This window comes from Myotis myotis, unplaced genomic scaffold (assembly GCF_014108235.1).
Source record: "Myotis myotis isolate mMyoMyo1 unplaced genomic scaffold, mMyoMyo1.p scaffold_m19_p_1, whole genome shotgun sequence".
Lineage (NCBI taxonomy): Eukaryota > Metazoa > Chordata > Mammalia > Chiroptera > Vespertilionidae > Myotis > Myotis myotis.
Window position 1 is genome coordinate 158662288 of NW_023416313.1, and position 25377 is coordinate 158687664.

The 25377-nt window shown below is 41.2% G+C and overlaps 1 protein-coding gene across 5 annotated transcripts in view; it reads left to right on the forward strand.

Annotated features, from left to right (window-relative positions):
• The window catches only part of BUB1B (BUB1 mitotic checkpoint serine/threonine kinase B), a 68470-nt gene that overhangs the window by 21995 nt on the left and 21098 nt on the right, over window positions 1-25377 (forward strand). For 3 of the 5 annotated variants that reach the window (XM_036297039.1, XM_036297072.1, XM_036297065.1), the window contains 7 exons: window positions 2658-2827; window positions 3863-4077; window positions 4253-4344; window positions 14702-14931; window positions 18159-18271; window positions 19031-19146; window positions 20992-21053. In XM_036297039.1, the coding sequence (XP_036152932.1) occupies window positions 2658-2827; window positions 3863-4077; window positions 4253-4344; window positions 14702-14931; window positions 18159-18271; window positions 19031-19146; window positions 20992-21053 (998 nt within the window). The remainder of the gene's footprint in view (window positions 1-2657; window positions 2828-3862; window positions 4078-4252; window positions 4345-14701; window positions 14932-18158; window positions 18272-19030; window positions 19147-20991; window positions 21054-25377) is intronic. The other 2 variants (XM_036297056.1, XM_036297047.1) reach the window with 2 other exon arrangements.

A 25377-nucleotide genomic window follows, 5' to 3' on the forward strand; every position in this document is an offset into this window, starting at 1 on the left:
TTGACCTGATTTGAACCTGAGACCCTTGAGTCCACAGGCCAACACTCTCCACTGAGCCAAACCGGTTAGGGCAATTTTGTGTTAATTTTTGTATAAGATTTGGGTCAAAGTTCTTTGCAGTTGAAAAGACTCTCCATTATGTTGCCTTTGCACATTTGTCAAAAATCAGTTTCAGTTTGATGATTTGTGTAGTTTTATTTCTGTTACTCTATTTTGTTCTATTGATTTGTATATTCATTAGTGTATACCATGTTATCTAGATTACTGTAGCTTTATAATAAATCTGGAAATTAGGTAATATGAATTCTCTAACTGTTCTTTTTAGCTCTTCTGATTCTTTTGACTATAATGTGTTGATTTTTCTTGGGGTTCATTTAAGATTTTTTTCTTTAACATTGGTTTTCAGCAGTTTGATTGTGATGTGTCTAGATGTAATTTAATCCATTTGGGGTTTAATGGGCTTTTAAAATTTTGTTAAATGAATACCTTTCACAAATTTTGAAAAGTTTTCAGTCATGATTTTAAAAATATTTTTCTGAGCCTATATTTTTTTCTTTATTCTTCTGGGACTTCAGTTATACATATGTTGAACCTTTTTTTAAAAAATTTTTATTGATTAAGTTATTACATATGTGTCCTTATCCCCACATTACCCCCCTCCCCCCGTCCCCCCCACTCATGCCCTCACCCCCTGTTGTCTATGTCCATTGGTTAGGCCTATATGCTTGCATATAAGTCCTTTATGTTAAACCTTTTGATAATTGTTCCACAGGTCCCTGAAGCTCAGTCCCTGTTTTAATAAAATTTAAACCTTTTTTCTTTCTATTCTCCAGAATGGCCAATTATTGATTTTGTTTTCGGGTTCGTTTACTCTTTTGTCAGCCCTCATCATTTTGATATTGAGTCCATCCAGTAAATTTTTTATTTTAGATAATTGTGTTTTTCAGGTCTAAATTTCCATTTGATTCTTTTTATATATTCTGTGTCTCTGTTAAGAACTTTAGTCTTTTCATTTCAAATGTTTCTACCTTTATCTCAAGGAGCATAGTTATAATAGCTGCTTTAAAATCTCTGAAAACTCCCAGCACACCTGTGTCATCTGTTTTGTGTGTGTGTGTGTGTGTGTGTGTTTCTTTTGGTTAATCCTCCGAGGATATTTTTCCATTGATTTTTTTAGAGAGAGTTGAAGGGAGGGGGAGAGACAGAGAGAAACATTGATGGGAGAAAGACACATTGATTGGTTGCCTCCCACACAGGCCCCAACCAGGTCCAGGGATTGAGCTTGCAATCAAGATACGTGCTCTATAGACTGGAATCGAGCTTGGGATCCTTCAGTTCATGGGCCCATGCACTATCCACTAAGCCAAACCAGCTAGGGCACCTGTGTCATCTTATTGTTAGTATCTCTTAATTATGTTTTTCTTTGAGAATTGGTCACATTCTCCTGGTTATTTGTGTGTCAAATAATTTCGGATTATATCCTGGACATTTATAATGATACTATATGTTATTAGACTCTGGGCCCTATTGGTTAATATTCTGTGGAGAATGTTGAATGTCTTAGTAGGTAACCAATATTCAGATGTCTCAAGTTCTTTCTCATCTTATGCGGCTAGTGATTTCAATGTCTGTTAAATATTCAAGACCTTAGGGCTCTATCTCATGTGTGTTGCTCATTGGTTGTTCTGGGACTTGGGCAGTGGTTTATATTATAGTTCAGTTCTCACAGCCTTTTCTGTTCTGCCATGGTTCTGCCCTGTGCATACATAACTGAGGAGTGAGTCTAGGCCTCTAGGGTTTGTGTCAATTCCTGTACAGAATTAGGAGATCCTCTTCCTTCAGCTCATCCTCTCCCTTATTTCTCCCATACCCATTGGTCCTCAGAGTCCCCCTTCCCCAGTCCTCTGGCCAGAAAGATGAGGTTTCTCTAGGAGTTTTAACTTTCCACACCACCTTTGCAACAATTCAAAACCACAAGAAAAAAGAGAAGGGAAAACAAACAGGAAACAACCCCATGTGGGTTATTTCTTGAAGTTTGTCTCCTCTCCACAGTTCACTTGCTTTTGTTTACTTTTCAGAGGCCTCAGTTGCTTTTTTGTATTATATCTAGAGATTTTAGTTCTAATCAGAGAGAGGGGAAGGGGGAAGAAGGAAGAGAGAGAGAAGTACGTGCTATCATGGGCATACTCCATGTTGGGGGCAGTGTATGGAGAAAGAGACATAAAGGCAGTGATAAAATAATGTGACAAGATGTTAACAATTGGTGAATCTACATGAAGGGTATTTAGGTACTTACTCTTGTTAACTTTAAGTTTTATAATAAAAAATTGGTGGGAAACTCTGACTTTAATAAATTCTGTAATCTTAGTTACCCTGATTTTATCCTCAGACCAACGTACTGGTGATCTTCAGAATATTTTTAATTAGTCAAATTTGGACATTTAAAAGGGGGTGTTAAATCATTCTAGCCCAAACCTTCTCTGATCTCAAGGTGGTTTTCTTTACTCCTAAGAGAATAAACACTTTCTTTGGGCTTTTTCTACATATTTCTTCTCCTGTCCTACCCTTCTCCCTTGTTTGTTTTAACAAATTAGAATTTTGAATCTGGTGAGTAGTATTCTTCTCACCAAAGGTTAATTGTTCATTTTTTACTTTAGACAATTCCAAGCTCGAGTGACTCGGCAAACTCTGTTGGTACTTGAGAAAGAAGAGGAGGAGGAAGATTTGGGGTCCTCTGTACCACAACGAAGTACACTGGCTGAACTAAAAAGCAAAGGGAAAAAGACAGCAAGAGCTCCCATCAGCCGTATAGGAGGTGCTCTCAAAGGTATGTTTGTTAAATGTTATTATGGGAAATTCTTAGTCTCAGGTGGTAGGCAAATTATGTAAAGAGATAATATATATGTAGACATTGTCCTAGTATTCTGAGTACTAGGTAGCAAAAAGAGGGAAGCCTAAGGAGAGTTGATATCACAATGTACACAAAAACCAAAACTTGTCAGCAATTTTGTGTCTTAATTTTTAAAAAAATATAGGAAGCATCAAAAGTTTTTGCGTTTAAGAGTTGTTAGTCGAAAAAAGATATGTCTTGTCAAAATAAAGTTTACATGTCCAGAGCCTCAGAGAATGTATTAACATGGTCTGTAGTCTTTTGGGGCCAAAAATTGGGCTCTCTTTGTATTTACATCTAAAAATGAACAACAATAAGCTTTTTTTAATTCACTTTTTTTTTTAGGTAAATTTTATGTTCATAGCAACATTGAACAAAAGGTACAGAGAGCAAATAAGCTTTTATTAACTAAATTTATAGCCGTTAGACATGTAAATGAGAATATTTTTAAAAAATCTCTTACCCTTTCTTGGTATCAACTTACCAATATTTAGACTGTTTCTTGGCGATCCTACAATTAGAGTATAAGAGAGATATGGTCCTAAAGAACATTTCATTCATATCATGATGAAGGTTGAGTGTATTAAGCAGCCCCACAACAGAGAGCACCCCTAATAAATGGACTAATTTTAATTTGTCTTCATTAGATTCGGTATGTCTCAACTGATTTCCATTGACAGAAAATTTTAAACTGAAAAATGAAGACAAGTTAGGTTAGTCTCTGATAAAACTAGACAATGTTAGAATGATGACTGAAGGAAGATACAGAATTTGGTGGGGTTTTTTTGATATCTATGAATAAAAGATTGTAGGTGAGGGAAAGGAGCAAGAATATAGGTAACAAACACTGGATTAAAAAAGTACTAATTATCTTTTAAAATCTCTTTGATTCTGTGGTAGCAGAAGTAACCTTATCTGGCATCTGAGTTGGATAACTAAAAATTTTACATGGTTTTAATATTTTTCTCCTAGCTTCAAACCAGAACAGAGGACTCCAAAATCCACTTCCTCAACCCATGCAGAGTAATTCTAGAATTACTGTTTTTGATGAAAATGCTGATGAGGCCTCTATAGCAGAGCTGTCTAAATCTGCAGTCCAGCCATGGATAGCACCCCCTGTGTCCAGGGCCAAAGAAAATGAGCTGCAGGCGGGCCCTTGGAACGTAGGCAGGCCTTTGGAATACAGGGTAAGGACTCTTACTTTGATCCAGTGTCTTTGCCAACATAAAAAAAGACTTCAGATTTAGATTACAGGAGTATTTTTAGCATCTTTAAAAAAAAATTCTTGCATAATTAGGCATGGTCTGCATATTTTGTGTCAGAATGTAAAGCCATGGTAATTTTCATTTTCTTCATTGCCAGCCTCATGACAATACAGCTTCTGTGACAGCTGTACCCTCCATGCTGCCCAGTTTTACTCCATATGTAGAAGAGACTGCACAGCAGCCTGTTATGTGAGTTTGATTTCTTGTTTTTTTGAGGTGGGAATTATAATCGTGGGCACAGGTACCTATCCTAATTCCCAAAGGTATTTTCATCTTTGTGAGTATGAAAGTAACCAAAGTTTTGTATTTCCTTTATGTCTATATTCCTTTGAGTATGTTAGGGCTGAAAGACCATTGGTAATATTCTTACTGAAAAATAAACTTAATAGGTTTATATTTACATTGTTATACGTCAAAGATAACCACTGTGATTCAAGTGAGATGTTCTACTTTTATTATTGACAGGAATTAGAAATTATGATAGTGTTTCCTCTGATCCTGCTTTTTCCTTCCAAATATTTATTCCTTTTCCTTCCTAGTTCTTAGCATTTCTGTTTGTAAGAAAGAGTGCTGACTAGATAATCAGGCAGTCTGAGATTTAGTTTAATACATAATATTGTGGCATTATAATGCTAGATCGTATTTTGTGCCCCAGTGCAACTTAACTAATAACTAATCTGTAACCCTCTACTACTATATGGTAGGTAGTGTAGCAAAGTAAAAATAGATAAGATTTAGAGCAAAAATACTGTCTGTTAAGAGCTCATCACTAGGGAGGTTAGTCTTTTTAAAAAATATATTTTTTATTGATTTTAGAAAGAGAGGAAGGGAGAGGGAGAGAGAGATAGAAACTTCAGTTGGCTGCCTCCTGCAGACCCCCTACTGAGGATTGAGCTTGAAACCCAGAATCAAACTGGCAACCTCTTGGTGCATGGGTGAACACTCAACCACTAAGCCAAACTGGCATGGCAGGAGATTGTTCTTAAGAAAATAATGAGTATTTATAAAAAATTACCTGAAAAAGTTGATAACAAATATTTATGGGTGTTTAATTTTTTTAATGTTTCAAATTACTTTTTAGAAACAATTACGTTAGAATAAATATGGTATAGAAAATGTTCAACTCTATTTTCATTAAACTCTTTCATGGATGTCTTGTTTGACTTTTCTATAACATTTTTGTTTAGTTTGTGTTTTTCTTAATATGTTTCAGAACTCTTGATAGATTAAGAAAACCAGCAAAACTCTGTAATAGGAGTTGTAAATATTTTCCTCTAGTTTTCCACTTATCTTTTGATGTTGCCTAGCAGTAACCATTATAACTATATTTTAATTTCTTGCAAAAATCAATTTTTACCATCTTTGCCCTAGCCGGTTTGGCTCAGTGGATAGAGCACTGGCCTGCGGACTAAAGGGTCCCAGGTTTGATTCCGGTCAGGGGCACATGCCCGGGTTGCAGCCTCCTACACCCAGGAGGAGGCGTGCAGGAGGCAGCCAATCAATGATTCTCTCTCATCATTGATGTTTCTATCTCTCGCTCCCTCTCCCTTCCTCTCTGAAATCAATAAAAAAATATATTTTAAAAAAAAACAACAAATTTTACCATCGTGGTTTTTTTTTATGATAATTTTGTTTTTCTCAAATGTCATTTATTAGAAAATAAAATTCCAGAGAAAGTAGGAGATACAAGGACAGCTGGGAAGTGGGTACAGTACACAGACCTCTTTAAATCAGGGGCATAGAGGATCAAAATAAAATGAACTACAGGCAGCCCTGGCTGGGTGGTTCATTTGGTTGGAGTATTGTCCTGTATACCAAAAGGTTGTGTATAGGTTCTATTCCTAGTTGGGGCAAATATCTAGGTTGCAGGTTTGATCCCCAGTTGAATCCCCAGTCAGGGTGCATCCTGGAGGGAACTGATCAACCTTCCTTCCTACTTATCTTCCTTACTTCCTTCCTACCTCTCTCTCTCTCTCTCTCTCTCTCTCTCTCTCTCTCGCTCTCTCAAAGGCAATAAAAACATATCCTCAAATGAGGATTAAAAAAAAGAAAGAGCTACAGGCAAAAAGCCAGTAACACATCTATGGTCAATTCACCTAGAGAGGTTCACTCTTGTTCCCCACATCCCTTACCCCTCCCCACAGCAGTCAGCTTTATCCTTGGTGTTTTCAATTAAACAAACAAACAAAATGTTTAGCCCTACCTGGTTTGGCTCAGTGGATAGAGCGTCAGCCTGTGGACTGAAGAGACCCAGGTTCAGTTCTGGTCGAGGGCACATGCCTGGGTTGTGGGCTCAATCCCCAGTAGGGGGCATGCAGGAGGCAGCTGATTGGTGATTCTCTCTCATCATTGATGCTTCAGTCTCTCTCTCCCTCTTCCTTCCTTTCTGAAATCAATAAAAATATATAAAAAAAAAAAAAAGTTTAAACTTTCTTGCCACCTGATGGTTTCTTCCTCTCCAGTTAATGGAATGAATCAGCAAAAGGGGGAATTTCCGATCCTTGGAGCTGGAGAGGAAGCTGAGGAGGGACAAACAGTTCAAAAGTATCCCCCATTAACTCTGTTCCACAATCATGGGGCACATCCAGCCTATTCTAGTTTAAAACATTAATAAGAAATTCAAATTCTCTCCCCCATTTTTTAAGGAAGATAATGCTTTGGAGGCACAAGAGTGAATTTCAAATCCAAGTGGTAGGAAATGAGGAGTATCTATCTATACTAATAAAAGGGTAATATGCTAATTAGACCAGGAGACCTTCTGGACAAAGCCATGGTGGCGGGGCTGAGGCAGAGGTGGTTAGGGGCAATCAAGCCAGGAGGGGAGGGTAGTTAGAGGCAATCAGGCCGGCGGGGTGGGGGACAGTTGGGGGCCACCAGGCTGGCAGGGGCGGGCAGTTGGGGCGATCAGGCCAGCAGGGGGGGCAGTTGGGGGCAAGCAGGCTGGAAGGGCGGTGCAGTTGGGGGTGAGCAGGCTGGCAGGCAGAGTGGTTAGGGGCGATCAGGCAGGCAGATGAGCAGTTAAGAGCCAGCGTCCTGGATTGCGAGAGGATGTCTGACTGCCGGTTTAGGCCCGATTCCATAGGGATCCCCTGAGGGATCCCAGATTGGAGAGCGTGCAGGCCAAGCTGAGGGACACCCCAACCCTCCTGTGCACAAATTTTGTGCACTGAGCCACTAGTATATATATAAAAGGCTAATATGCTAAGTGTCCACTTGGGAGTTCAACCGGGAGACCGGGAGTTCAATTGCTCACTATGACATGCACTGACCACCAGGGGGTGGCGCAGAATGAAGGAAGGCCCCAGCCAGCAGCCTGAAGCCCCTGATCAGCCCCGATTGCCAGCTAGGCCTAGGGACCATACCTGTGCATGAATTTTGTGCACCAGACCTCTAGTTAAGATATAAGAGTCCCATTCTCTCCCTCCCAGCTCCAGGGGATCAATCATCACTCCAATCCAGCCTCCTTGAGAACAAAGAAAATCATTGGAAATAAAACAAGTTTTGGTGTTTTTTAAATCCTCACCTGAGGATATGTTTTTATTGGATCTGAGGTGGGGGGGAGGGATGAGAGAGAGAGAAAACATCAATGTGAGAGAGAAACATTGATCAGTTGTCCGCCCCTGGCTCATGCCATGCTGGGATGGAACACTCAGCCTTTTGGTGCACAGGACAACACTCCAAATAACTGACCCACCCAACTAGGGCAGGAAAAATAAGTCTTAATGGGACCCCATGCCCTTTCCTTCAGATAAGGCATCCCTTTGGCTCCAGATTACATAGATTTATGGCCCCATAGAATGAGGGAAATTCTTATTAAAAATGTGAAAGAAATGGAGCTTGGGGGAGAAGCAGCACAAGAGGAGTGCTGGGTTATGGGAAAGGCTTCCAAGAATTATCCAGCTGGCAGCCATGTTGGCATCTGCAGCCTAGGAGCGCCCTTCCCAGGACCCAGATGCCCTTGGGTGAAAGAAATCAAGGGCCAAGGCATCATATTATCCCACAGAGAAAAATGACGAGAGTGACCCATGAAGGAGTAGCCCCGGCATATTCACAGGGACCAGAAGGGTGAGAGAATGGAGGGGTAGAAGGCATATTCAGGGCAAGTCCTAGCAAAGTAGGTGAAGACAAGTGAAAATCTCCCCAGCCACCCCCCAGCCCCCCGAAAGAGCACTAGTTCCTGAATACAGGTCCTTTGCAGAACTCCATAAGAAAGGCCCTTCCTTACACACACAGGAATCACATTGCTCTCCTTTGGGGGCAAAACCAGAAAGTCTGGCAGCACAGACCTTAGTCTAGCATACTCAGCCCTTCCTGCTCCTCCCGGACTTGTCCTCAGAGAGGGGAGCTCTAATGGAGGACTCACTGGGTGCCTCCCCAAATAATTCCTATAGAGAAAAAAACAAACACACACAGACCTAGGGAAAAAGTCCAGTAAGAACCTTAATCATACAAAAAGTCCAAATAGCCTTCCTCTTTTTGCCTTCTGAAGCATATGTGAATCCCTTCTTACAAGGCTTTTTGTCCAGTTAGGACAACATTACTATTTCATTTTTAAAAAATAAAATTAAAGCCCTGGTCAGTGTTTCACTCTCACGTTGATGTTTCTCTCTCTCCTCCCTTCCTTCCTCTCTCTGTAAAAATCAATTTGAAAATCTTTTTAAAAAATAAAATAAAGATATCTACCCTGGCCAGTGTGGCTTAGTTGGTTGGAGCATTTTCTCACACACTGAAGGGTGGTAGATTCAATTCCTGGTCAGGGCACTTACTCAGGTTGTGGTTCATCCCTGGTCCAGGTGAGTACAGGAGGCAACCGAACAATGTTTCTCTCTCCCTTCCTCTGTCTCTCTTTACAAAAAAGAAGAAGAAGATATCCACATTGCTCCCTTGACACAAGGTAAACTTAAAACTTTGTTGCAACCTCACAGCCTCCAAGGTCCTGTTCATTAACAACCAACTCAAACTCAGTCTGCAGAGGAAGGGATGGCAGAGAGCTTCTTACTCCTATCACCGAGGCCCCCTCCACCTGGACAGCAAGGAGACCGGCCAAGGGCTCTGCCCCTCACAAGGAAAAGAAGTCATGCATGGAGAGTCCTCTCCACCAGCTCCATCACCAGCACGAGGTCCAGGCCAGGGCTCTGCTGGGCTCACGAGGTCTCATGACTTCAAGATCATACTTTGAACCAGCAGATCCTAGTTTGCACCTGACCAAGGAGAAGGTTCTCCCAGAATCCTTGCTCACTCAGCACACTCAGCTGTAGTTCCTGCTGCTGCAGGTCTCCCTTGGGGATCTCATCATACACCAGCATTTCATTGTAGGTGGGGTTGCAGGTTTTTTGAGCCACTTTGGTTTTCTGAGGGTCAGGAAGGAGGAAAATCTTCACGTAGGGGTCAGTGTCATTCCCATCCAGGAGCCGTTGCAAGCCCCGAATATGCATCACCATGATGAAGAGTTTATTGTTTTTGTAGGAGATGGATAGCTTCACCTCCCCTCCCCACTTCCTGATGGGATGGGGCCCAAGAGCCATCTGAGGACTTGGGAACTGGGTTGGTGCTTGGATCCTTTTCATCCCAAGGCAGGGGGTGGAAGAAGGTTTATACCAAATCACACTCAGCCACCTCTAGGTGGTATGGATCAAATGTTTTTTCTTTCTTTCTTTTTTTTTTTGCTGGTGTTACTGCAACCTAATTACCTCTGCTTTTACTCATCCCATTCATTCTTTATGATGTCACAGATCTTCAATGCAAATCTGATTGTGTCATTTCCTGATCAGAGCCCCTTACTAGCTCCCCATAACCTATGGGATGAAACCCAAACTCCTTAACATAAATTATTAGACCATTTATGATTTTACCTCTAATAATATCTCCAGTTTTCTCCCCCATATATAGTCACATTATACTGTTGAACTTGTCTAGAATAGCCAGTCTTTGGACATTTAAGTCCTTTTGTTCTATTTTTGGCTATCTATATTAATAATAGAGGAATATGCAAATTGTCCAGGATGCCATCACATTACCGAACAGCAGGCTGTGTGGGGCTACCAGGCCAGCAGGGGGGGCAGTTGAGGGCAACCAGGCCAGCAGGGAGGGCAGTTGGGGGCAACCAAGCCGGTAGGGGGGCAGTTGGGGGCGATCAGGCCAGCGGGGGAGGGGGGCCGTGAGGGGTGACCAGGCCAGCAGGGGGAGCAGTTAGGGGCTGGCCAAGCCAGTGGGTGGGTGGGGGGCAATTGGGGTTGACCAGGCTGGCGGGGGGGGCAGTTAGGGGCTATCAGGCAGGCAGGCAGGCAAGCGAGCAGTTAGGAGCCAGTGGTCCTGGACTGTGAGAGGGATGTCCCTGGGATTGGGCCTAAACCGGCAGTCAGACATCCCCGGAGGGATCCCCCCACCCCCGTGCACAGATTTTGTGCACCGGGCCTCTAGTTATGAATAATGCTTCTTTGAACATTTGTATACGTTTTTGTGTAGATATGTTTTCACTTCTTTTGGGTATATACCTAGAAGGGGAGTTGGAGCGTTATGTATTAACTCCATGCTTAATATTTCGAGGAACTGTTAAACTTTTTCCAAAGAGACTGCTCCTTTTTATATTCTACAATGCCATAATGAGGGTTTCGATTTCTTCACATCCTTATTAACACTTATTATCAATTTTTTGTTTGTTTGTTATTGCCTTTGTGAAGTGGTATCTCATTAGGGTTAGTGATGTTGAACATCTTTTCATGGGCTTATTGGTCACTTGTGTATCTTATTTAGAGAAATGCCTATCAAATCCTTTGTCTATTTTTCAGTTGGATTACCTGTCTTTTTTTTTTTTATTGCTTAAAGTATTACAAAGGGTGGATAATCTGTCTTTTATAGTTGAGTTGTAAGAGTTTATATATTCTGGATAGAAGTCCATCCTTTTATTTCTCGTACTTTTGGTGGTGTATCTAAGAAGACTTGGCCTACCCAAAGACATAAAGATTTACTCCTATGTTTTCTTCCAAGAGTTTTATAGTTTTAGCTCTTACATGTCTGTGACCCATTCTTAGCTAATGTTTGTGCATGGTATAAGGAAGGGAGGGAGTCCAACTTCATTCTTCTGCATGTGGATGCCAGTTGTTCCAGCACCATTTGTTGGGAAAACTTTTTTCCCCATTGAATAGTCTTGGTATCCCGATGAAAATCAATTGACCATAATGTATGGGTTTATTTCTGGACTCTTAAGTCTATTCCATTGATCTATATATCTATCCTTATGCCAGTACCAAGCAGTCTCAATTACTGTAGATTTATGACAACTTTTGAAATCCGGAAGTTTAATTCCTCCAACTTTGTCCTTTTTAAAGATTGTTTTAACCATCTAGTCCCCTAGAAATTCCATATTAAATTTAGGATCAGCTTGTCAATGTCTGCAAAATAGGCAGCTGGGATTTGGATTCAGATTGTGTTGAATCTGTAAATCAGTATAATGAATATTATTGTCTTAACAATATCATATCTTCAGATCCATGAACATGGAATGTCTTTCCTTTAGTTATATCTTCTTTCATTTCTTTCAACAGTGTTTTATAGTTTTCAGAATACAAGTTTTGCACTCTTAAAAAATTAGTAGACTTTATTTTTTTATTTTGCTTGAGTATATTTTATTTTTTATTGATTAAGGTATTACATATGTGTCCTTATCCCCCCATTGCCTCCCCCCCTCACCCGTTCATGCCCTCACCCCCCTGGTGTATGTGTCCATTGGTTATGCTTATTTGCATGCATACAAGTCCTTTGGTTGATCTCTCCCCCTTAGACTTTATTTTTTAGAACAGTTTTGGGTTTATTGTTTAGGTTTACATTTTACAGAAAAAATGTGCAGAAAGTACAAAGAGTTCCTATATACTAGCCCCACCTCTGTGCACATTCAGCTGTTCCTATTATGAATTAACAGTTTGTTATGAATTGACAAAGGATATTGATACATTATTATTAACTAACTAGAGGCCCAGTGCATGAAATTCATGCACTCGGGGCGGGTCCTGCAGTCCGGAAGCCCTTGGGGGATGTCTGACTGCTGCGTAGGTGGGAGAGGCTCCCGCCACCACTGCTGCACTTGCCAGCCATGAGCCGGGCTTCTGGCTGAGTGGTATTCCCCCTGTGGGAGCACACTGCATTGAGAGTCTGCCCCCTGGTGGTCAGTGTGTGTCATAGCGACCAGTAGTTCCACCATAGGGCCGAATGTGAGAGTGCGCAAACCAGGCTGAGGGACCTCACCAGTGCACAATCAGAGCTGGGGAGGGACATGGTAGGTTGGCCAGCAGGGGAAGGACCATGGGAGGGCTCCAGGGCGTGTCCTGCCTGTCTCGCTCAGTCCCGATCAGCCAGAAGCCAGAAGCCAGCAAACCTACCAGTCAAGAGCGTCTGCCCCCTGGTGGTCAGTGCACATCATAGCTATTGGTCAACCAGTTGGAACATCTGCCCCCTGGTGGTCAGTGCACGTCATAGGAAGCGGTTGAGAAGCCTTAGCATATCATTATTAGCATATTATGCTTTGGTTGAATGGCCAACCGGATGACTGGACATTTAGCATATTAGGCTTTTATTATATAGGAAGTTCATAGCTTACATTAGATTTTACTCTAATGTGTTTCGCAGTTCTATGGGTTTTGGCAAATGAGTGTCATAGATCCATTATTATAGTGTCATACAGAATATTTTCACTGACCTAAATATTCTCTCTACATTATTTATCCATTCCTCTTATGAATCCCTGGCAACCACTGATCTTTATATATTTATAGTTTTGCCTTTAAAAAATTATTATGAAGTATTTTATTCTTTTTGATGCTGTTATAAATGGAATTGTTTTCTTAATTTTATGTTCAGATTATTAATTGCAGGTATATGAAATACAATTGATTTTTATATATTGATCTTGTATCCTACTTATTTTATGAATTCATTTATTCTAATAGTTTTTAGGTGAATTCTTAGGATATTCTATACATAAGATTGTCATCTATAAATATAGATCACTTTACTTCTTTCTTTTCCATCTGGATGCCTTTTACTTATTTTTCTTGCCTCATAGCCTTGGCTAGAACTTTCAGTTTAAATAAAAGTGGCAAGAATGGACATTCTTGTCTTGTTCCTGATCTTAGCAGGGGAAGCATTCCATCTTTTATCATTAAGTACGATATTTATATGGGTTTTTCATAAAAACAATTTTTCAAGTTAAGCAAGTTGAAGAAGCCTTTTTTTTTTTTTAAATAATTTTATTGATTTTTTTACAGAGAGAAAGGGAGAGGGATAGAGAGTTAGAAACATCGATCAGCTGCCTCCTGCACACTCCCTACTGGGGATGTGCCCGCAACCAAGGTACATGCCCTTGACTGGAATCGAACCTGGGACCCTTGAATCCGTAGGCTGACTCTCTATCCACTGAGCCAAACCAGTTAGGACATTGAGGAAGCCTTTTAAGCATATAGATGCTGGACCCTACCATTAAAGGCTCTGATTCAGTGGACTGGGATAAGGACCAGGTGTCTTTATTGTGAAAAGGTATATAAGAAAATAAAAGTTATAAAGTCACCCTGCCCAGGATTGAGAACATCTGAGCTATCCTAATTGGGGTACTTTATATTTCATTCTTTTCAAACCTATATTACCACTCTCATTCTTCCCCTTCAGCTGAGAACCTTGAACTTCACACCATCAGTTCCCTAACTGCTGTATTCCTAACTCCAATTCTTTTGGGTGCTACATAGTGGGAAATGGGTATATTGCATAGGTTAATTTCCATTCATATACTGTGTTTGATTAAGAAATTGTATCATGGCCCGGTTGGTGTTGCTCAGTTGTTGAGCGTCGACCTATGAACCAGGAGGTCACGGTTCGATTCCCAGTCAGGGCACATTACCGGGTTGTGGGCTTGATCCCCAGAGTGGGCATGCAGGAGGCAGCTGATCAATGATTCTCTCTCATCATCGATGTTTCTCTCCCTCTCCCTTCCTCTCTCTGAATTCAATAAAAACATAGTTTTAAAAAACAAAGAAATTGTATATGATATATATTTTTTCTTTTTTAAAATATATTTTATTGATTTTTTACAGAGAGGAAGGGAGAGGGATAGAGAGTTAGAAACATCGATGAGAGAGAAACATCGATCAGCTGCCTCCTGCACACCCACTACCGGGGATGTGCCCGCAACCAACATACATGCCCTTGACCGGAATCGAACCTGGGACCCTTCAGTCCGCAGGCCGATGCTCTATCCACTGAGCCAAACCAGTTAGGGCGATGATATATATATTTTTTAACTATAAGGAATATAAATGTTTGATGACCCTAACTTATGGCTAATTTTCTTCCTAATCATAACATAGTACTTAGAACATGATTGTTGATAACCAATGTAAATTATTTGTAGGCTCTTTTCTCAACCTTTAGTGTTTTGTTTTTGTTTTAAAAATCAATCACATTTAGTCTTGCTGCTGACATTGTACTTGTGTTTTATCAAAATGTAAAAAATAACTCATTTAATCTATATGGTGAATAATAATTATTTTGCTTCTTTTAGGACACCATGTAAAATTGAACCCAGTATAAACCATATTCTAAGCACAAGAAAGCCTGGAAAGGAAGAAGGTGATCTCCTGCAAAGAGTTCAAAGCCATCAGCAAGCGTCTGAGGAGAAAAAAGACAAGGTGATGTACTGCAAGGAGAAGATTTATGCAGGAGTGGGGGAGTTCTCCTTTGAAGAGATCCGGGCTGAAGTTTTCCGTAAGAAATTAAAAGAGAAAAGGGAAGGTATGTGTATTGATCTATTTACGTTTGTCAAAATAACTTAACTTGGTTGTAGGAAGGGTTAGTATATTAAGTCTGAGGAAAATTGCCTTATTTTTGTATGTTTGTGATGTTTCTATGGTTTCTACTGTTTCTCTTTCTATTTAAGCTGATCTCCCATTGCTGCTTTCTATGAGACCCCTGAGGGGAAAAAACTAAGCAACTAAGTCTGTGTCCAAAAGTAAAGGGAGAGAGGAAGCCCTGAACTGTAGGAACATTTCATATTCACCATTATAATAGGCAGACAGCTATGATACCCGACATACATACATGTACATGCCATGCCTCACCGTTAAGTACTTTCCTCATTGTGCCTGAAATATTTCACTTGACTTTTGATACTCTACCTGGAATTTCTCCCAGGGTTCATTTAGGTTAACATTCTCAATCACTTAGATGTTATTTATTTGTATTATTTCTTAAAGACAGTATCTTTCTAAATTAAGGAAAGTTTTACTGTAAAAGGAGAAATTTAGAATTTTGGGAAAATGGGTAGCAGTTCTGTTCTGGAATCTAGAGTACTTGGGGCAAGAGGTAGTGCTGAATGGGCTGAAAAATACTGAAGTATAGTATTTGGAGCTTAAGGCATTAGAAGATAAGGGATAGCACAGAAAAGGAGGTAGGGGAGGGTCCAAAAGTAAAGTTCATCCATTTAGATATTTTGACTAGGATCTATATGAAGAAAGAAGAAATATTTCTTTGTACACAGATATCCAGAATAACCTACTATGGAAAGAGGATATGGAATATGTAAGGCTAGCTGGGAAATTTGACCATTTCTTATAATTTACTTGTGGAAAAATAATTTCTGAGTTCCAGGTGACAAGTTAGAAGCAAACTTCTATAAAGCAGACTGTTGTTAGTAAGTTTGGAATGGCCTTCATTTGTCATATCAACTATATCAAGATTGACAAAGGTGCTCTGGGTTCAAATAAATGTATTGAAAAATGGAACCTATGTATATAGGTAGGAGAGGGGGAATGGTTAGAAAGCAAGGAGATGGTTGAGACTTTTAAAAAATGGGAACCACCCTAACAAAGAAGTAGGCTAGGAGGGTAACCTAATATGAGCTGGGAAAGGAACTAAATAGGTACTCACATAAAAAAATTAGTGTTTCCTTCAACCTAAGTATCCATCAGTAGATGAATGGATAAAGAAAATGATATGTGTGTGTGTGTGTGTGTGTGTGTGTGTGTGTGTGTGTGTAATGGACTATTATTCAGCCACAAAAAAAGAATGAAATCTTACCATTTGAAACAACATGGATAAGTCTTAGGGATGTAATGAATAGCATGGTGACTATAATTAATAATGTTGTATTGCATATTTGAAAGTTTTTGAAAGAGTAAATGTTAAAAGTTCTCATCACAAGAAAAAATTTTTACAACTGTATGGTGACAGATGGTATCTAGACTTATTATGGTGATCATTTTGCAATATATACAAATATAGAATAATTATGTTGTGTACCTGAAACTAACATAGTAATGTCAATTATACCTCAAAATTTTTAAAAATTAAAAGAAAACAGTATGAATAAAACAAACAAAAAACTTCTGTTTCTTTAGGAGAGGTCTAGCTTATACCAGATATATAGATGTAAGATGAAAGTACATTTTATTCTCAGCTAGCCAAAGAAGGACCTATGTTAGGGTTAGATGGTATTTGAATAGATGAGAAGACCTCTGAGGCTTTTTAAATACTCATTTCCTAAGCTGGCCTCTGAATCTAATTCATGAACATGTAATTCCCCTGCTATGTATAGATTGCATTCTTATAAATCCTCATGCCTATAATGAAGTGGTTTCTTGTTACTATTAAAAACTGGCTTCAAAGATTGTTGCTGATTACTTGCTATCAGGTAGGAATACTAGAAATAAGGAAGCCACAGGTAGGGCCTACAGAGAAACAAGGTAGTTGTACATTCTTCCCATTGCTACTTCCAAACCATTTTTTCCCTTCTCCAAAAACTCTAGCTCCTTTCAGATCCATGTCCTTCCATTTTTTTTCCTACCTCTTGAGCCTCCTTAGTCACTCCCCATCATTCATTAATTGACTAAGTACCTAGCTCTGTATCTTCCTTTCCATCCCTACACCATCCAGTAGTATGGCTTCTCAATTTCATGGTTGCCATACCGCTTGTGATCTCTTCTTCAACCCTACTGCCCAACTCTTCACATGGTCTTACTGTTGACCTTATCACCCAATAACTTTTTGACCATGCACCCTGTTGATTCAAGCCAAAAAAAATCCAGAAGTCATCTTTGATCACTCTTTTTTTACTCTGCACCCCAACTAATGAATAAGGCCATCAACTTTACCACCCCAAATTTTCCAAATCTTTTATCACCACTCCCATTATTAATCCAAACCACAATCTTTTACATTGTTTTGTTACCTCAAACTACAACTAGACTTTCTACATTCACTCTGGGCTTAACACAATCCACTTTGCTCACAACAAATGATCTTTTTTAAAAATCAGGTTATGTTACTTCTTTACTTAAAATTCCCCATTGTTTTTCATTATCTTAGAATGCAATATAAACTCTTTACCCCCATGTGACTTGGCCTCTGCTTACCTCTCCAACCCCATCTTTTACTTTTTTCCCTCTTACCATACTGCATACCATGCTGGCCTTCATTTGGATCCTTGAGCACAATGATATTGTTCCTTCATTAGGGCTTTTGTGCCAGCTAGTCTCTTGGCCTAGAATCTTTCCCTAGGTCTGTATAACACTGGCCCCTAATTATTCAGGTTATAGCTTTATAATGTCTCTTTCTGATAATGATCTCCCCTCATCACTGGCCTTAAATAGCCCCTGACTTCCATCCCATACTCAGTCACATATTTTCACATCACCTATTTTACTTTATTTTTAAACCTGATTTTCATGTTAATGTGTGTGTGTGTTTGTCTCCCCCAAATTGAATTTTAGCATCACATGACCAAGGACTTTGCATTATGTACCACTGAGATGTAAATACTCAGAGTTGTGCTCAGCATGTAGTAGGTACTTTATTTTTTACTGACTGAATAAATGAGACCTCAAGTTAAGGGTTCTGCACCACTTATATCATTCACATCTATAATATTAACATCCATATTGAGGACATGAAACCCAAACACAGTTTTGACAGAGTAAATTGCTATGAGGAGTAAATGCCTCAGCCAACCTTATTGTTTCTAGCTGAGCTACTGATCATTGCAGAAAAGAAAGCAGAAATGCAGAAACAAATTGAAGAGATGGAGAAGAAGCTAAAAGAAATTCAAACTACTCAGCAAGAAAGAGCGGGTGATCAGGTTACTTCTCTCTTTTCTTTAATACGTGAAACTAAAGTTTATTGAAACAAATTTATGCAATGTAAAAGCATAGAAGGTAAAAGTCCTCAACCCCCATTTAGAGTTTTCTGTAGTTCCTTAACTGTTAATAGCAGCAAAGTTGAACAGAAAAGTAATTTAACAAGTGATTTCAAATTGAATTAGTGGCATGTGAAACAGTTTATTAACTTCTTAGTTATATTCTAAACCATTGTTTTGTTACCTCTAATTTTAGCTCTTTTTTTCTATTCATTCTCCATTAAAATGGGGTTAACTAAAGAAATTCAGTATATGCTTGGAATTCTCATAACACATTGTATGCGGGAAACGTATTTATATGTTTTACGTATTTGTACGTTCTACCAGTGTAGTAGAGCGTGGGACACGTATTAATACATTTTTTATAGATTAGTGGTAGAATGTGGGTAACATATAAATATGTAAACTAAAGTTATTGTAATTTTACTGAACGTTGCCATTTGTGCAAAAAATTAGCAAAAATGGCCCGTGCCACCTGTTAGCACGCGATAAAAACTACCCGCAAACAATGTGATAACAGTGCCAGTTGGTACTAGGAACATAAATTATTGGAAAGAACTTTTGTGGAACAGACATTTTATCTTATTGGTAGATATCTAGGGGGAAAGTATGATAAAGCTAATTTTGGAACTAAAGATTGAAAATAGGTAGCATATTCTAGATAGAGGGGACAAATTGATTTTGTTTATTTAATGCAAACAGCAAGAAGAAAAGATGCCTACAAAAGAGACAGCTGAACTGCAAATTGCTTCTGAATCTCAGGAAATACCAGGAATGACTGTGTCCAATTCTGTTTGTCCAGTAAACTCTTGTGCCAGGTAGGACCACATTGGTGGAAAGGATGATGCTTATGGGAAGGCATTTACAACCAACCTCTGACTCTCTAGTGACTTGAAGTCTCTTTGACTTCTGTAGTATCAAGACATGATTTTGCAAGTTTCTGTCACAACATAAACTTTGATGCTGATGAGGGAGGACAGGGTAATAACTTTTTCTATTAAAAACTAACAAACATTATAGAAGCAATCAAATATAAATAATTGTTTAAAAGACAAAACTACCCATTTCTGCCACCAAGAGATGACTACTATTAACACTGTTTTTGTTTTGTTTTATAAAACTGAGAGTTTATCCCTGCCATCTGTGGCTCAGTTGGATGAGCATCATCTCATGCATCAAAAGGTCAGGTTGATTCCAGATCAGGGCACATGCCTGGGTTGTGGGCTCTATCCCCAGTAGGGGGTGTGCAGGAAGCAACCGATTGATGTTTCTCTCTCCCTTACCTTTTATTTCTCTCTAAAATCAATAAAAACATTTTTTTAAAAACACATAAGAGCCCTAGCCAGTTTTGCTCAGTGGATAGAGCGTTGGCCTACGGACCAAAGGTTCCCGGGTTCGATTCCGGTCAAGGGCACATACCTTGCTTGGTTACAGGCTTCTCCCCAGCCCGGGCCCTGATCGGGACGTGTGCAGGAGGCAACCAATCGATGTGTTTCACATCGATGTTTCTCTCTGTCTTTCCCTCTCTCTTCCGTTCTCTCCTAAAAGATCAATGGGAAAATATCCTCTGGTGAGGATTAACAACAACAAAAAAAGACAAACACATGAGAGTTTACCATTTTGTAATCTGCTTATACTGTTAAAGTAACTTAACATCTTTTATCAAACATCTGTAATAATAAAAGTGTAATATGCTAATTAGACTGGATGTCCCTCCAGATGACCTTCTGGACAAAGCTGGGCTGTGAGGGAAGCCTGGGTCCTGGGTGCCAGAGGGAAGCTGGTGATGGTAGCCAAGGGAAGGAAGGTCTACTCTTGCACGAATTTTATGCATTGGCCTCTAGTCTTTATATAAAAGCCTAAGCAACTGGCCACCTGGCCGGTAGCTATGATGCACACTGACCACCAGGGGGCAGGCGCTCAATGCAGGAGTTGTTGAGCGACAGCAACTTTGCAGAGTGCCCTTTCACACGCCAGGACCCCTCGGGATGTTGGACTGCCGGTTTTGGCCCAATCCCCACAGGCCAGGTCAAGGAACCCCACCTGCCAGAGGGACCCCACTCACTCCACAGACGCCCTTTGAGCCCCAGTGCCACCCCAGTGTGGCCGGCCGGGGAGGGACTGCAGGAAGTTGGCTCCAGGGCATGTCCAGCTTGCCTTGCCCAGTTCTACCCCGCTGGCTACCTTCTAATTAATTTACTTTTAATGTGCACGAATCCTTGCACCGGGCCTCTCTTATTTCTATAATGGCTATAATGACTGAAGGTTCCATCTTTTTAAAGAATTTTGATTGACAGTACTAGAATATTTTCTTCATCTAGGAGTGAAAAAGAGTAATAAAAAAGCCTCCTAGGCTTTTTGTTGTTAATCTTCACCCAAGGATATTTTTTCCATTGCCTTTTTTTTTTTTTTTAGAGCGAGAGAGAGGGAGGACAGGAAGGAGTGGGGGAGATAGTGAAACATCAATTGGTTGCCTCCCGCACAAGCCCCGACCAGGGGCTTGGGATTGACCTGCAACCCACGTATGTGCCCTTGATCAGAAATCGAACCTGAAGCCCTTTGGTGCGCAGGCCCATGCTCTAACCACTTAGCAAACTGGCCAGAGCAAGCCTACTAAACTTAAAAATTCTTTCTGTGAGTAGTAAGCACATCTTTTAAAACAATTTTTTTTATAGGGAAACTTCACTTGCAGAAAACATTTGGCAAGAACAACCTCATTCTAAAGGTAAGTTGCATTTGACAGTGTCACGAAGAACTTGCTGATAACCCATGCTTTATGTAACGAGTGATAAATATTTTTCTTAATTACAATAAAAAGAGTTGAAAGAAGGCAGAGAGGGGGACTAAAGTTATTATTGTATCTTTGAATCATGGAATCTATATATATAAAAGCCTAAGCAACCGAACAACCACTCGCTATGATGCGCACTGATCACCAGGGGGCAGATGCTCAATGCAGGAGCTGCCCCCTAGTGGTCTTTGTGCTCCCACAGACAACTTCCCGCAGCTGGCCAACCTCCCGCGGTTCCTTTCCCCGGCTGCCCTGATCCCGCCTATCAGGATTGGGCAAGATGGCCTGATCGGCCCAATTGCCAGCCAGGCCAAAAAAACCCCACCGGTGCATGAATTCATGCACTGAGCCTCTAGTTTATTTATAAGCATATGATCCTATATAATAATAGAGAAACATGGTAATTAACCGTAACTTTGCTACCCTTCCCATTGGCTAATCTGTGAGATATCCAAATTAACTGCCAGCCAAGATGGCAGCCGGCAGCCAGGCAGCTGAAGCGAACAGGAGGCTTGCTTGCACCAGTGAAGGAGGAAGCCAAGGTTCCCCGCCTGCCGCAGCCCAGCTCTGACCTCCGGATGCAACAATGTTGCAATTATAGAACCTAAACAAACCCCCGGTAGCTGCTTTCAGCCGGCAACGGCCTCAGAGCTGGAGCCGGCTCTCAGCTCCAGTGACAGCTATAGAAGGTAAATAAATCCCAGAATAAAAAAAAAAAGAAAAAAGGAGCGGCTGGGAGATTCAGTTGCTGGCCAGCCTGAAAACAGCCCTCAGCCCCTCACCCAGACTGGCCAGGCACCCCAGTGGGGACCCCCACCCTTAAGGGGGTGTGACCAGCTGCAAACAGCCATCAGCCTCTCACCCAGGCTGGCCAAGCACCCAAGCGGGACCCCCACCCTGATCCAGGACACCCTTCAGGGCAAACCAGCCAGCCCCCACCCGTGCACCAGGCCTCTATCCTATATAGTAAAAGGGTAATATGCAAACTGACCCTAACAGCAGAAAGGCTGGGAATGACTGGTCACTATGACACACACTGACCACCAGGGGGCACGCGCTCAATGCAGAAGCTGCCCTCTGGTGGTCAAGGCGCTCCCACATGGGGGAGCTCTGCTCAGCCACAAGCCAGGCTGATGGCTGCCAGTACAGTGGTGGTGGTGGGAGCCTCTCCTGCCTCCTCAGCAGCACTAAGGATGTCTGACTGCAGTTTAGGCCTGCTCCCCGCTGGCAAGTGGACATCCCCCGAGGGCTGCCGGGCTGCCAGAAGGATGTCGATTGCCATCTTAGGCCCAATCCCCTGGGGAGCGGGCCTAAGCCAGCAGGTGGTCATCCCCTGAGGGGTCCCAGACTGCGAGAGGGCACAGGCCAGGCTGAGGGCCCCGCACATACCCCCCAAGTGCACAAATTTTTGTGCACCAGGCCTCTAGTTTGATATAAAAGACATTCAAAAAAGTGTTTCTGAAATATTTGGTTTAAATGTAAATATAAATTTATACTAACTACCAAATAATCTTCCACTTTAGCTAGTGTACATTAAATCCCTCTCGGAAATTTAGTATCCAGCAGCCAAGACTGGAAAGTGATCTTTGGAACAAAGAAAAAAAACTTAAAACTAAGACTATTGTTTATTCCAATTTATTATCTTTTCCATTTAGAAACATGTTAAAATGGTAAGAACATGAATATCACTATAAGTAGTTACTTTTTTTTTTTTAATATATATTTTATTGATTTTTACAGAGAGGAAGGGAGAGAGATAGATAGTTAGAAACATCGATGAGAGAAACATCGATCAGCTGCTTCCTGCACACCCCCTACTGGTTATGTGCCCTCAACCAAGGTACATGCCCTTGACTGGAATTGAACCTGGCACCCTTGAGTCCACAGGCCGACACTCTATCCACTGAGCCAAACAGGTTAGAGCTGTAGTTAACTTTTTTTAAAAAAAGACATTAAATCAAATCTGAGTAAAGCTCTAATTCTAATAAACCTCCCACCAAATTTTTATAGGAAATAAAAGCAGGGAGGAACAGGTTAAATAACACAGAAGGATGTAATTGGCAAAAAAAAATTTCAGCATTATGGAGCAAACAACCCAGTTTCTTCAACAACAATTTATTTTTTAAAAATTCCATGGAATAAAAGTGACTTGAGAGACATTTTATTTTACTATTTATTTAATTTTTAGAGAGGAAGGGAGAGGGATAGAGAGATAGAAACATTGATAAGAGAGAAACTTTGATCCTATACACCCCTCACTGGGGATTGAAACCTCAAACCAGGCATGTGACCTGACTGGAAATCCAACAGGGGACCTTAGTTTATGGGTCAATGCTCATCCATTGAGCTACACTGGGTGGGCTAGGAGACATTTTAACTAGTCACAATACATGGATCTTACTCTGCATCCCCAGTTCAAACTTTCTAAAAATTTTGGTAAAATGTGAAACTTCTGATTGAATAGTTGATATTCAGAAATTGTTAATTCTATAGTTATGAATCATGCTTTGGGATTATGCTTTTTTAAAAAGAGCCTCTCATGGAAATACATACTGAAATTTGTATAGATGAAATGATGTCTTAGATTTGTATCAGAATAATCTGGAGTTGGGTTGAGTTTGGGGAGTGTGGTAGTGGTGGGGAATAAAGATAAGCAAGATCATCCATGTATAGATAATTATTATTAAACTAGAGACCCAATGCACAAATTTGTGCATGGGTGAGGTCTGGCTGCCCACCCCGATCAGGGCTGGGCTGGCTGGGCAGAAGGGCTGTGTGCAATTGGCTGGCAGGCCCTGCCCCTGATTGGGGTTGGGGGGCCGATTGGGGACATGTCCAGCCATAGGGAGGGACTGTGGGCCGGCTGGCCCCACCCCCAAATGGGGTGGGGGGTGCCGATCGGGGGCCAGCAGCCTGGGAGAGGGGCCATGGGTGGTTGACCAGCCGACCCTGCCCCTGATCAGGATGGGGGGCTGATCTGGGGTGGAGCCGGGCAGGGGGAGGGGCTGCAAGAGGTTGGTTGGCTGGCCCTGCCCCCTATTGGGGTTGGGGGGCAATCAGGGGCGGGGCTGGTCAGGGGTAAGGGCTGTGGGCCGATCAGGGAGCAAGGGGGTGGGGTGTTTGGCCACCCTTGATCAGGGTTGGAGAGCCCGGTATTGGGCAGTACTTACTAAAGCAGTGATGGTGAACCTATCACACGAACTCGTTTTTTTAGTTGATTTTTCTTTGTTAAATGGCATTTAAATATATAAAATAAATATCAAAAATATAAATCTTGCCGAAACTGGTTTGGTTCAGTGGATAGAGCGTCGGCCTGCGGACTGAGGGGTCCCGGGTTCGATTCCGGTCAAGGGCATGTACCTGGATTGCGGGTGCATCCCCAGTGGGAGATGTGCAGGAGGCAGCTGATCGATGTTCCTCTCTCATCGATGTTTCTGGCTCTCTATCTCTCTCCCTTCCTCTCTGTAAAAAATCAATAAAATATATTAAAAAAAAAAAAAAAAATTTTAAAAAAAATAAATCTTTGTTTTACTATGGTTGCAAATATCAAAAAATTTCTATATGTGACACAGCTTTAGAGTTAAGTTAGGGTTTTTCAAAATGCTGGCATGCCGAGCTCAGAAGGTTCGCCATCACTGTAAAGGATACTTACTGAGAACAGTAACTGGGAAGAATGGGAAAAGAGCAGGTTTGAGCAGAGGAATAAGTAAAGCTATAATGCTGGCCAGGGATCAGCCTCAGGAAACCACATAGAGAGCTCTTGGGTCAATGTGGAAAAAAGGAGACATATGTACCTGATCGGGCTGGTTCGCTGGCCACAGTGGGCATCATAGCAAACAGTTGTTATGATGTTATAGTCACTGGCTTTTTATATATAGAGGTGATCTTTAATGTGTTTGAAATTACCCTATCTAATAAAATAGTAACATGAAAATTAAATGTCACTCCCTCACTCCATCAGAAAGATGGCTGCGGCTACGGAGCTGGAGCGACCAGGAGGCTTGGGTTGCCCCTGGCGATGGAGGAAGCCAAGCTTCCCGCCTGCCCTGTCCGGCCCTGAGCTCTGCTCAAGGTTACAAAGTTTCAATTATAGAAGATAAATAAATCCTAGATACCTGTTTCCAGCCTGCGGCTGTGGCCAGCCTGAAAACGGCCCTCAGCCCCTCACCCAGGCTGGCCAGGCACCCCAGCGGGACCCCCCCACTCCCGCCACCCTCAGTGGCTGTGGCCAGCCTGTAAACAGCCATCAGCCCTTCAC